We start from the raw sequence: 13,470 nt of genomic DNA, 5'->3' as shown, positions 1-13,470 counted from the left end.
CAATCCCTGCAGAGGCATCGCCTAGAGAAGCATTCTGTGTGGGGGGAAGACGGCCCCAGGCTAGCTCTCGGGATGTGACAGTTCCATCAAAGTGCTGTCTTGGCCTCTCCTGACACGAACGCTTGCAGTAGAGCCTAGGATGCTTCGTGCTCGGGGAGAAGCTTCCGTGCTCCCTGTCTCTTGCATTGTGAGAAATACCACGACCCCCCGCCGACGGGAGCGAAGCAGAAGTTTCCCGCCTGGGCAGGCTTCTAGGTTCATGTCACCGCCAGTCCCAGGCAACGGCCGAACCACATTCCTCCCCCAGGGCTTCACCTTGGCTCCTGGGAGGCACTCACCGGCCTAGGGCAACGGGGTCCTCAAAGGGAGGGAAAGGGAGGCTGCAGGAGCAGGACAAAGAACAAACTGTGCGTGTGGAGAACCAGTTATTTCTCGACTTTGTAAAGACCAGGTCAGTCAAGAACCATTTTCTAGAATCCAAACACAAATAAAGAAGTATTTTCTTGGCGTTTGATAACATCGTGTTCTGGCTGTAAAATCTAAGAACGTGTTTGCTATTGCAACATTATTTTTAATGAGCTGTTATTGGCCTGTCCTGCAGTTAGTATTGCCAACAGTAAAAGGCATCACTGTGTTTGCAGGTAACACAAGGAACAACATATTTGGACCCCGAATTTCTGTTTATTTTTCATTTGTGACACATGCCCTCGTTTTTATCCCAAACCAGAGGAAAATAAAAGGAGATCCATCTTCACTGAGGTCCAGGCTAAAATTTTGCCATAACTACACATGCCAGTTTATTTGGAGGCAGTTTCCCATCCATAGGTAACGATACTTGACGTTTCAGCCGCAGAAGAATCAATCGTGTGGATTGGGTTTGAGCAACTGCAACTGTAAAGCTCGGGGAGAGGGAATGGGAGCGCGTGCAGGCGCTCCCCAGCGGACGCGCCCGCGGTGTGATCACAGGGATCTTCACCGTCTCCCCTTTCTCGGCTCCCCAGCTTCAAACGCGCCCTGCCAGGAGCTGGGCGTGCAGACCCCACGCCCTAGGGCAGGCAGTCGCGCCGCGTTGGCAAGGGGCGCCCAAGCACCTGCTCCGCCCTCCGGGCCCGCGCTCGCGAGCAGCTCCGGGAGCGCCGCGCTCGGCAGGCCGCCCACCCGGTGCGCGGAGGCCGGGCGCCCGGCAGGAGCTTGGGAACCGCTAGCGCTGCACTTCCCGGCGTCTGCCGGGATCGGGGTACAGGGCCCAGAGAAACCCTGCGCCCGTGAGGCTTTGGGCGCGGTGCACAGAAAAGGATCTGGCCGGGAGGAGGCAAAGTCCTCTCGGTTGTCGCCACCGCAGTCGGGTGTTCTCTGCTCCCCGGCACTGGACACACCATGACCGCACCCACACCCGAGCCGCCCCGGGAGCCACAGTTGCTCCAGGCTTACGGAGGCCTCCCTGTCCCGGAGCTGGGAGCCGCCGTCCCTAGGGCTGGTTGGCCTCCCTGGGGTCGCCCGCTCGCAGCCTGGCCTCTCCCAGCTGGACATCGCGATCTGCCTCGGCCGCAGCTAAACTCCAAGTTCACTCCCTTCTTCCCTCCCCCCACCCTGGAGGCAGCCGGAGCCGACCCCGCTCAGGCCCAGTGAGTGCTCAGGGATGTTCTGCCCAAAAGCCCGCAGCTCCCAAAGGACCCCACGGTCTGGGAACGGAATGCGAGGCTGCTGCCCTGCGATCGGAAATACCAGCGGTCTCTGAGCTCGCGGCTGTCGCTGCGCTCAATTCCGCGAACTAGATAAGCCCGGGTCCTCACCCGTTCCGCCCCGCATTCTTCCCTTGCTCACAGGGCGTTTCAGGAGGCGTACGGTACTGGGGAGAGAGCGGATCTGGTCGCGAACAAAGCCGCCTCTGTCTCCGCCGCCTCCTGGATTATAGGGATGTGCGTCCAGGTCGGACTCGGCCATTGCAGAGGCAGCCAGAGAGCGAGGCGGAAGAGAGTTCGCAGACACCTGCTCTGGGGAAAATCGTCCAAAGTTACACACTCTGGCAACAGGAAATGCCTCGCTTTTCTTTTCTTTTTAATTAATTCCATTTCACGACAACATTAAGTGTAACAATATTTTGTGATTTTTTTTCCCTCTTTTTTCTTAAAAAGCGACTGAATCCGGGCAGAGGTGAGGGAGATGGGTGGGAGGGACAAACTATCGCAGAACAACAGGTGTAGCCGACAGAAAGAAAACAGATTGGGTGGCAGAGCAAGGAGCCCTGAGGAGTTGAGGGTGAACTTTACAAGAAATCTGTACATTTATCAAATAAGTTAAAATTCTCCTAAATTGATTGTCCTTCACTTAAAGCGCTCCAGTATGCCTATCTTACTCCTTTGAGAATCGCTACCTATCCTTGTTTCCTTCCTTCCCCCTTTCCCCTTCTTAATTTCTTCCTCATAAACGAATGACCGGGATTATACATTGAAGACGTCTGCTTCTCTCCGTGGAGGAAGAAGCAGGATCTCAGGAAATTTTGTTCAGTATTGCACAGGTCAAAAGTACAACAGTTACTGCAGAACAAAACGGGAGGTGGAGAGGATAAAAGATAAGGTTTTTTTTTAATATTGAAATATTCTCTCAAAATAGGGAACAAAGTAATAATGGTAATATTAATAATAATTTACCAACAAATGAAATTCCCCCAATATAGGCTGCTAATAAATAAGACCATCCACACCAGGCCAGATGTGTAGTTGTTTCAATAATCAGAAGTCTGATTTGGGGCTGCCTCGTCTTTTCCCTTTAAACACTTAGAGAATTCATCGGTCCCAAAAAGGACAGATGAAGAGGTCAATTGTGACAGACCTCTGCAGGGGAGAGAAAAGTGGCCTGAGTCGGGGTTCTTATGAGAGGCTGCTCAGGTTCTGAAAACTGGGGAATATCTGATTGGGAGTGGAGAGGAAGAACCACACCCAGAAATCCAGAAATAAAAGTACTACAACGTGAATTTCTCTCTCTCTTTCTCTCTCTCTCTCTCTCGACTTCTGAAAATAGTTCTATAGAAGATGAATCAATCAGAGGGGTTCAGGATTTGCGCTTACTTTCCTTCCATAAAAATAAAACCAAAAAGCCACAGCGCAATGCAAACTGGGGGCGGGGGCGGGGGTGGGGGAGGGTGGCACATCTTGCAAAAGCTTTCAGCCGAAATATTTGACCTGGGAATTTTGTCTTTTTCCTGCTTTCTCTTAATATAAACCAAAACCAAAAGTAAGAGGGGAAGCGCCTCAAATCCATTAGGGGTGAATTGCACGAAAATGCATTGCAAATACTTACAAAACGCTACCGATTAGGGGAGGGGAGGCCGGAGCCGCGCGCCGAAGCCCCGGTTCCCGAAGGCCGCTGGAGGTCTCTGTGCCCCCGGCCCGGCCCAGTCTCCTCTGGGGTCTGGGAAGGGGGCCGGGCGCTCCCTCATCCTCCCCTCTCGGGCCTCAGACGGGCCGGAGCAGCGGCACGGACGAGACCACTGGGTGAGAGTAATACACGGGGTGCGGGAAGGTGAGCAGCGGCTGGCTGACTGGCACCGGGGCCCCCGCGGCCGCGGCCGCCGCGCCCTCGGCCGCCGAGTTCTCGTGATAGAGGATGGGCACCCGTACGATGCGCTGCGCCGCGGCGTGGCTCAGGTTGGCCGCCTCCAGCTCGGCTGCCAGCTGCCGCTTCCACTTGTTGCGGCGGTTCTGGAACCAGATCTTGACCTGCGTCTCGGTGAGGTGCAGCGACGCGGCCAGGCCGGCGCGCTCCGAGCTGCTCAGGTAGCGCTTCATGTCGAAGGTGGACTCGAGCTGGAAGACCTGGCTGCGCGAGAAGACCGTGCGCGTCTTCTTCTTGCGGCACGCGGGCTTCTTCTCCGGGCTCTCTGCGCCCTTCTTCCAGTCCTCGGCGCCCGGCGTCGCCGCCGCCGCTCCCACGCTCGCCCCGGCCGCGCCCGACGCTGCCTCGCCCTCCTTCTTGCCTTCCTCCGAGTCGCTCTCCTCCAGAATGATCTCGTCCGGGCTCTTGGAGTCCAGCTCCTTGTGGTCCGGGTCGGCTTTAAGCAGCGGCTCCGGGGAGTCGCGGTCGGTGCCCGATGCGGGGGAGGAGTCTCGTAGCAGGGCCTTCTCCGAGGCTGGAGAGAGACAGACAGACGGACGCACACACACGCACACGGACACAGCCTTCAGCGAGGCCTGGCGCCTGGGAGCGGCAGGCTCAACCCGCGCCGGCCTCTGGGCCCCAGGCCGCGAGGCCTCACCATTCCCGCGGGCCTCCTCCTTCCCGGCTGGGCCAGAAGAGGGGCGCCACATCCTGGCATCCAACCTTCTTCCGAGGAGAGGCTAGGGAGACCCGGAGTGGGCAGCACGGCCGGTTCCTTTCTTTCCCTCAGTTCCCTCGCCGGGGGCCCGCGGAGATTTGCCTCCAGCTTGGGCCCGCCGGGGTCACTCCCTCCATCCAGGCCAGGTCCCCAGTCCCAGCCACCTAAAGCCTCCCCATTCATGCCCGAGGCCACCTTCCCGGGAAGCGCCGCGCCCCGGACTCCAACTCCATTTGTTTTCTCACCAAGTGGGATTGGATTCCCTAGCAGCGCAACAGAGCGCGCGGGCAGGAGTTGCAAGCCAGGGGACGGAGGAAGCCGGCCAAACGGCGCGTTTGAGGGTGCGGGGGTCCCAGGGCTGCGGTGCAAGGCAGCGCGGACCGGGCTGGGACAGGCGCGCAGGGAGGACAACGAAAGTTCAAAGAGAGGTCGGTACCTTCAGGTCGTGGGAGGTGGCCGCCAGCGGGGGTCAGGGTGTAGGGGTACCACCAGGCCGGGGAGCGCTCCAGGTAGTGCGCGGGCAGGGCAAACCTCTGCGCCGGGATCTCAAAGCGGGGGAAAGCCAGGTCGCCCACCTGCGAGAGCGCGAAGCCCGCGGCGCCCTCCAGGGCCCCCTTGGCCGCAGCGGCGGCGGCGGCGGCGGCGGCGGCGGCGGCCGAGGCCGGAGCGAAGAGCGTCCGTGGGGGCGGCTGCGGCTTAGGGGGCTGCCGGTGGTGGTCTCCGTTGAGCAGGTTCTTGATGGAGAATGGGGACTCCTTGGGCGCGGGAGGCGGGGGCGGCGGCGGCGGGGGCTGCGCGCTAGCGGTGCCGGGGGCGTCCGGCCCGGGCTCCGGCATTGTCCCCTCTCCTCCGGGTCCCCGGGAGGGAGGGAACGGGACAGGCAGGCGGCCGGGCGAGCAGACGGGCGCCGGAAATCAGACCATAAACGGAACTCAACTACGGGGCGCAAAGTCGGGGGCCGCCCCGGGCGCAAATCCAACGGCAGGAGGGCGGGGTGAGGACCCGGCCGGGGCTGGCTCGCATGGGGGAGGGGTGCTGAGGGGCGGGGAGCGGCCCCGTAGCGGCACCGAGGGAGCGAGGCGGCTAGGCGGCGGCTGCAGCTCCCGGGGAGGAGGCGGCTAGAGCAGTCCCCGGCTTGGGGCTGCGTCAATCCGGCGCCGGATGCTAATGATGAAATCAAAATGTCATCCAAGTTAAATGCGGGGAGTATACGGCGATTGGGCGCGTACAATGGCAAATGGGATTAGGCAGGCGAAGGCGCAGCCGAGCCCGGGTCCCGCAGCCGCCTCCGCCACTGCCCCCTCCTCGCCTTCCCTCGGATTTTGGCGCTTTGGCTTCGGGCTATAAGAGCCCGCCTATTATTGGCTTTATATAGTCCAATTAGGCAGCAAATGAGGACAAGCCTATTAGCACAAAAGGATATTGGCTCCTGCTAAAGAGGCACTCGGAGCGCTCCGGCGAGCGCAGGAGGCGAACTAGGGACGCTGAGCCGGCGGCGCCCCCGGCCGGAGCGCACTGACAGCCGCGGCTCCTGGAGCCCGCGCCTCCCTCTCCCCCCTGCAGCTCGGGGACCCGCTTCCAGCCGCCTGGCCTGCGGGAGGGGGAAGGGGCGGTCCAGGCCCGCCCGGGTCACCTCGGGGTTATCCGCGCTCGCAGCTGCCTCTTCCCCGCCCCCAGGGGTTTGGCAGCGGCCCTCCGCCCCCACTCAGCTGGAGAGCCACGCAGCGCCGGCCCAGGAGGCAGGACTCGGCCTCCGGCCCGCGGTGAACTCAGCACTTTCCTACCCTTTGGGGGTCCAGCGACCTCAGCATTTCCCCTAAAGCTTGCTAAAGGCGCGGCCAGGAAGAGGGGGATTTGGGTTCCCCACCCACCATCTAGTCGATAGGAAGGGAATCGGGGTGTAAGTCCTTGCACTGCGTCAGCCGTCTCAGAAATCCGCGTGGCCTTGGCCTTTGGCCTTGGGAAACCGAAGGGTGAGCCTTCCCCGGAGAGCGGGAGTGGTTGTGCGTCTCTGCGCACCCAGGTGTGCGCGCAGAACAGGCTGACGCCCGCGCGTCACTTGGTGGGGCGGTGGGGCAGCGGCATCTCGGCACCGACGGCTACGCTCTGCAGGGCATTCTTTTCCTCTGGTCGACGGGACCCAAACCTTGACGATCAACTCTGAGCCTGCTGCCCCGAAGACTGCACTTTCTCCCGGGAAGTCTCTCTCGTCAGCCTTTGGAGCTGCCTAAAGCTTTAAGAGGAGCAGTGCGAACCGAAGGCACAATGGCGTACCTTCCTCTGTGGCGGCTTTGGCAGCGACACCGCAGCACGTCCCGCCTGCCGTCAAGTCCCTAGAGAACCCTGCTGGACCTGTGAGCTGCGCGGACGGTTACTCTACTCCATGGACTTTAAAAACGACTCTCCAAATTGCACAAGAAAGCCGGAAGACAGGCATCTAAGACTCTAAGCTTAAGCATCAAATAAACCAGAATTACTTGTGGGGTCCCTTCCCAAGAGACAGCTCCCTGGTCAGAGAAAGGTGGAAAAGTGGCCGTCACTCCCCTCCACCCGTTGTGAGCTTCCATACACCCGAGGTCTTTTTGTGGCCCCTTCCTTTACCATCGCCTTTTTTTGTTAGATCAAGCCCTCAGCTAACTCAAAGCTGCCCTGCATTGGCAGGCGCGACCGCTTTGGTTACCCAGTTGAGAAGTGGGTATGTTTTATTTTCCGATCTGGGACTTCAGACCCTCCCCCACCAAATCTCGAAGGGCACATTTAACGCTTCTTTCACCAAACATTCACCTACAGTAGTGAGCCCTATATTGATTTGCTTTGGGAACCTGGAAGCATTGTAAATGGTACTTCCATAAACAATTATTATTTTCATTCTCATTACTCCCTTGAGTTTGTCCAGGGCTTTACTGGAATATAAAATGCTATTCCATCCAAAAATCTGATTGGAGCCAGTTACAGCCCTGAGATTCGAACAGGGTGGATCTCACACTCAGGTTTTATAGATAGAAACAGGCTCCCAGAGAGGAGGAGACCAGGCCAAGGTCACCCAACACTGGGTGCTGGACACCCAGAAGTCATTTTCTCTCCAACTGCAGAAATAGCTCGAGGGGCCTATGTCCAAACCCGTTCGGTGGGCAGCGCCCACACCCTCCGGCCAAGCGGCAGAGGGTGTGACGAAGAGGCCCCTGCGTGTCTGTGTGTGCGCGCTTGCGTTTTGGGAGCTCTCCCGTTCGAGGCAGAGGCGTGCAAACTTGGCCAAAGTTCTGACGCATGGAGCTGCCTTTAAGCTGAAACAAGCGGAAAAGCTGCTGGCCTCCCAGGAAAAAGAAGCGTTCAGCAGACGTCGCCGAAAAGTTCTGACTGAGGAAGTGGTCTCTTGGCTGATTGCAACTGGGGACTAGACCCAGATGGGGAGGGGTGCAGGCTAGCGGGAGAAGAGTCCTCTGGGACAGTAGTCCCTGCACCTGCGGCGCCGCTACCGGAGCCTCACTCTCTCTTGACCCAAGTTCTCCCGGTGTCTTCCCTCCCAGGGCGCACAGGTACGCTGGCTTTTGTGTGTGCGTTTTGACCAGGGAGAGAGGAGATGCTCAGGTATCAGCACCCCCAGCCCGTCCCCTAAGCTTCAGGGATGCTGGGTTTGAACAGCCAGAAACGCAGATTAAATCTTTTTTCCCCTCCCACTTCCAGAAAGCTCGTGGACATAAGGCCCCAGGCGCGAACACAGCCCTTCACTCGCCCTCTGGCGAGTGGTGTTGCCTCGGTTTACTTGCGCCCGCAACTGCTTTCAAAGTCAGGCAAACAGCGCCCTCTATGGGACATCCTCTAAACCAAACCTGTTGGCTGCGCGGGAGAAACCACCGTCCAGGCACAAAGCATTTAAAACCCCGGCGGTCTTACCCTTCCCGGCGTTGGCTTGAGAACAAAAGCACGTTTTCTCTGGATTCCGGGAGAAACAGAGTGAAACACCTGCAGATCTCTGCTGATCTTTACCTGGCCACCGTAGGAAATGGTCCTGTCTCTCACCCTCCCTCCCTCCTTTCCTGACCCTGTTTTAGGGTACATTTTATGTTCCCGCTTGTAACTGATCCCTTAGGTTCCCACCCTGACTGCAGGCTAGATGTGAGCTGCTGGAAGGGCGGTGGGCCTGTCTCATTCCTCTTCCCAGGACTCAGAGCACAGTTGGCCAACCACTGGTGCTCAGTAACCGCTTGTTAATGCCTGAGTGAATGAAGGAGTGAATGAATGAACGGACTCAGTTTCCATTGCAGAGGATTTGCCTAGCTGATTAGGGTCCTTCAGATAGCCTGTTCATACCCAAAAGCAGTTTTTAAAAGGTTTAATGAGAACTTGAGGTCTTTGGTGACGCATTTTACAAAACCTAAAGGAGCCCCAGCAGCAGGACCCCTGGAGGGCCCCCTCGCAGGCTGCTCCAAGGCAGGTGGGCTGGGCAGAGCAGGGCCTCTGCAGCACTGTGCAGAGAGAACAAGCAGCTAAGAGGGCAGAGGGGGCCTGGAGACGCTAGTGACTAACACCCGACTTTTACCCAAAAGAATGAGGTCTGACAAAGGGTGCTTAGGATGGCACCTGCCTTCTCATCCCCACCACACATGCACAGCACATGTATACACATGCACACATACATGTCAGCAAGTATGAGCTCCTGGGGAGGGTGTATTTCCATATTCTCTAAAAACTTCTGCTTCCTTCCATAGGGTCCTTCTTCTTCAAACAGCTTCCTGGGCTAGTCCACCTGCTTATCTGTGGAATGGGAAGGACTGTTTAGGCTTCTAGCCAAGACTACAAAGCCCCCAGGCATGGAGGCTCCCCACAATTAACATAGCCAGGGTTTGCATTGGTCCTGAGGGTGACAGCTCTCCTGACCTACGGGTCCTGTAGGCAGAAGGGACAAAAGCCTGCAGTTGTGGTCCTGAGGAAACTGCCCCAGGCTGCATGTGCTCTGGCCCTCTTTCCTGGAAAGTTCTCTCCCATCTGGTTCCAGTGCTGCCAGGAATTCCGCCAAAGACCCTTCCCTTAGGCCAATGACTGTGACCCTGAGAAAATGCACAGCCCTCGGAGATGGGCCATAGCCATGCTGTCCTCAATCATATTAAATGGTATACAATGTCCTTAGAGTGGCTGCATGTCTAGCCCTACCCTGAGAGGAAAATCCAATCATTTTTGGATTTGTCAAGTTCCAGAGGGATTCTTATCCTGAAAAATCCACATCCCAGGAATGAATAGAGAAAATGGAGGTATATCCATACAATGGAATATTACTCCACAATGAAACGAAATAGTGATATATGCTACAATATGGGTGAACCTTTGAAAGCATTATGCTAAGTGAAAGAAGCCAGACATAAAAGGAACACATATCGTATGGTTACATTTATATGAAATTTTGCCACAATAGGCAACTTCATAGAGACAACAAGTGAAAAAGTGGTTGCCTAGGGCTGGGGGATTGAGGGCGAATGGGGAGTGACCACTAGTGGGTACCAGGTCTCTTTGGGGCATGATGAAAATGGCCTAAAATTGATTGTGATGATGGTTGCCCAATTCTGTGACTATACTAAATCCCGTTGAAGTGTATGGTTTAAATGGGTAGATTGTGTGATCCATAAATGGTATCTCAATCAAGTTGTTATTTAAAAATCCACCTCCCAGCAACCAGGTACAGGTACAGTCTTTCCAAAGCCTCTTGTCTTGTGAGCCCCATGGAGCTGGCCCAGTGACCCACTTGGGGCTGCCTCACCTCTTCCCACTCAGTTCCTGTTTCTGCTGGTGAAGGCAGGGAGCGAGGGACACAGGAACCACAGGCTCAGTCTCCTGTGTGTGAGCAACTCTCTCTCCACACCAGAGGGGGGAGCTTTTCCCTCTCGGCCCTCAGTGGAGTCATCTGAGCTGAGCCCCTTGACCATCCCCGTGGTCCACATAGGGTTGTTGCCCTGGATGCCTCCCTTCGAGCTCCGATGTTCTTTGAGTCTGTGCTCCTTGTTTCAGTGCCTGAGGAATGACCCATTCTCCCTGAACCATCAATTCTCTTCTGCCACATGAAGGTGGCACAGTCATTACCATCGAAATCAGTGGAAGGATTTTCAACAGGAAGCAAGAGGATCTGATCAGATTTAATTTCTGGAAAGGTCACTTGAATAAGTTGAAGGATTTGTCAGAGAAGGGAGGGATAGAAAGCTGGAAAGTCCAATATCAAGGTACTGGCAGATTTGGTGTCTGATGAGGGCCCTCTTCCTGGTTTGCAGACAGTCGCCTCCTTGCTGTATGTATCCTCATGTGGCAGAGAGAGGTCTCATGTCTCGTCTTATAAGGGCACTAATCCCTTCTTGCGGGCTCCACTCTCAGGACCTAAGTACCTCCCCAAAGCCCCATCTTGAAATACGATTGCTTTGGGAATTGGGCTTCAACATATGAATTTGGTGGGGTCAGGAGGACACAATTCAGTCCATAGCAATAAGGAAGTGAGGATCCGGATAGGGTCAGAGCTGAGGGTCCCACAGGAGATCCTGTGCACCCAGAACTGCCCAGGTCATCCCAACCAGGCCTTAAATATGTGCTGCACTTTGGAAAGCACTTTCACACCTACCCTCCCACACCTTCCTAATGAGGCTATGATCAGGAATATTTAGGGACTTCCCTGGCGATCCAGTAGTTACGACTTCGCCTTCCAATGCAGGGGGTACGGGTTTGATCTCTTGTGGAGGAGCTAAGATCCCACATGCCTCACGGCCAAAAAAAACCAAAGCATAAAAGAGAAGCAATATTGTAACAAATTCAATAAAGACTTTAAAAATGGTCCACATCAGAAAAATCTTTTTTTAAAAAAAAGGAATATTTATTATTCCTTTTCAGAAAATAAACAAAAATATGAAGTCTCAAAAAAATTGAGCAACTTGCCTTCCTCTTCCTCATCCAGTCTGCCAAGTCTTTACCTTCCCTGAAAACTCGGCTCAAATCCATTTATTAGAAATTAGTACGAGGCCCTCAAATGCTGAGTCGGGCTAGATTGAGTTGAGGTCTTTACACAGGGCTCAGATTTCTTCTGAGAGGTCATGAAAGAAAACTCTCTCCTCTTGTTGTAGGTTATAATGGGCTTGAGAGGGAATGGGAATTCAGTTGAAGCATAGAATAATAGGTTTAGAATCAGACAGACCTTGCTTTAGATCCCAAATTGGCTGCTCGTGGGCTGTGTGAATTCTGGCAAGTATTTACCCCTAAGTCTTGGTCTCCTCATCTGAACCACAGTGATGATCCTGCCCACTTCTCAGGGCAGTTGTGAGGCCGAGATGAGGTCCTGTGTGAGGAGTGCTCAGCATGGTATATCTGCCTAGTCCACGCTCAGTAAGTGGTAGCTGATCAGAGGTTACGGGGCGGACAGAGGGCAGGAGGGAGGTGACAGGGTGTCTTAGTTCAGGCTATCCTAACAAAAATACCATAGTCTGCTGCCTTAATAGCTCACATTTCCGGAGGCTGGAAGTCTGAGATCAGGGTTCTAGCAAGACCCTCTTCCTGCTTTATGATGGCCACCTTCTCACTCTATCCTCACTTGGCAGAAGGAGAAACTATCTGTGTCTCTTATAAGGGCACTACTTCCATTCAGGAGGGCTCCACCATCATGACCTACTCACCTCCCAAGGGCCCCACTTCCTAGTTCCATCACATCTGGGGTTAGGGCTTTGACATATGAAGTTTGAGTGGAGGGGGGACACAAACATTCACTCCATAACCCAGGAAAAGTGCTTGAAGCCTGGATTTGAGTCAATCCTGGCTGTCACTGGCACCTTTGTGGCTTGTCTGAGTCATGTCACCTCTCTAGAGCTCAATTGTCCTTGTTTCCTCATCCATAAAGTGAAGGGTTGCGCTAGACAGATCTAGCTCAAAAGTGCTGTGATTTTGTCGTGCCCTTTTCTCACCTCCCTGAAAAACTCCTATAGATTAGATAGAATTGAAAGAGGGGCGCATTCTCACACTTGCAGTTCATAAATGACCTTCCATGAGGCTGGTTCTCTCAGGAACGCCAGCCAGAAGGAAGTCATCCCAGGACATGAGTGCCCCAGTTTTCTTCCTAAATAGGCGGTCCAAAAGCAACGATATCTCTGAAGATTTCTCTCTGAAAGATGTAAGCATTTTCTAAAACTCTGAAAGGGCTATAATGATTGATCAGATAAACTGATTACCTGAAGTATGCAGGACCCTGTGATCTGTGTGGTTTGCACGCTGACACTCCCTGTGTGTATGCTGTTTTTCTGCAACATGGGGTGACTAAAATGCTGAACAGCTGAATTCAATTTGGCAAACATGTATGGAGCAACTACCATGTGTCAAACCCCCCATAAAGGGGCACAAGCTTGATTGAGATGTGGTCTCTCTCCTTGGGAACTTTACTGGCTAGGGCAGGAGTCAGACAAAGGCCACAAATAGCTTAAAGTCAAGTTGGAACAGGATGAGTGCTAGCACAGAGATAGAAAGCACCAGGTGAGATCTGAGAAAGTGGAGGTGAATTCTGAAGAGAGGGCATGGGGGGGAAGGGGAGCAGCTGTCTTGGAAAGTCTCATGGTTGGGGGAGGAGAGGCAGGTGACATTGAATCCAGGTCTTTAAGATGGAGATGATTTCAACAAGCACAGATGGGAGGGGAGGAGAAGGCATTCCAGGTAGAGGGAACAGCATGTGCGAAGACCCAGAGACTTGCACGTGCAGGATGGGGCTGACGCATTTGCTGTGCATGGAGCATAGTTTGTGTGTGAGGAGGGGGGCAGTGGGAGTGAGAGTTAGCTGTAAAGGTGGGTTGGGTCCAAGTCATGAGACTCCTAATGTCAGGCTAGGGAGTTGGGATATTCTTGTGGCAGTGGGAAGCCAGAGAAGGTTTTGGAGCAAAAGCACTGTAGGATCAGAGCTGCAGTTCATGAAGATAAATCTGCCATCTGAGTGAGGCAGGATGGGAGCAGGGAGAGTCTGGTGCCTGGGAGACCAGGCAGGAGGTTATGGCTACAGTTTAGGGGAGAGGTTATGAGGTCTGAACCAGGAAAATGGCCATGAGAATGGAAGAGAGGGGCTGGATTTGAGATTCACTGAGAAGGCAGAGCCACAGGACCTGGTAACTAATTCGACGCAGGAGTCAGGGAGAGAGAAGAGTTGAACATGC

The 13,470-nt window shown here is 54.9% G+C and overlaps 1 protein-coding gene across 1 annotated transcript; it reads right to left on the bottom strand.

The window, feature by feature from the left end:
* Positions 1–1,421: 1,421 nt before the first annotated feature.
* HMX3 (H6 family homeobox 3) lies at positions 1,422–5,151 on the bottom strand (the record flags this gene model as incomplete). The annotated part of the gene is made up of 2 exons (XM_082406814.1): positions 1,422–4,129; positions 4,752–5,151. 2 exons carry the CDS (start codon positions 5,149–5,151, stop codon positions 3,456–3,458), a joined length of 1,074 nt encoding a protein of 357 aa, XP_082262940.1. The 3' UTR covers positions 1,422–3,455.
* Between the last annotated feature and the right edge of the window lie 8,319 nt (positions 5,152–13,470).

This window comes from Balaenoptera borealis (assembly GCF_965194805.1).
Source record: "Balaenoptera borealis genome assembly, chromosome: 10".
NCBI lineage: Eukaryota > Metazoa > Chordata > Mammalia > Artiodactyla > Balaenopteridae > Balaenoptera > Balaenoptera borealis.
Note: the sequence above shows the minus strand (reverse complement) of the source record. Positions and strands in the feature narration are given on the sequence as shown.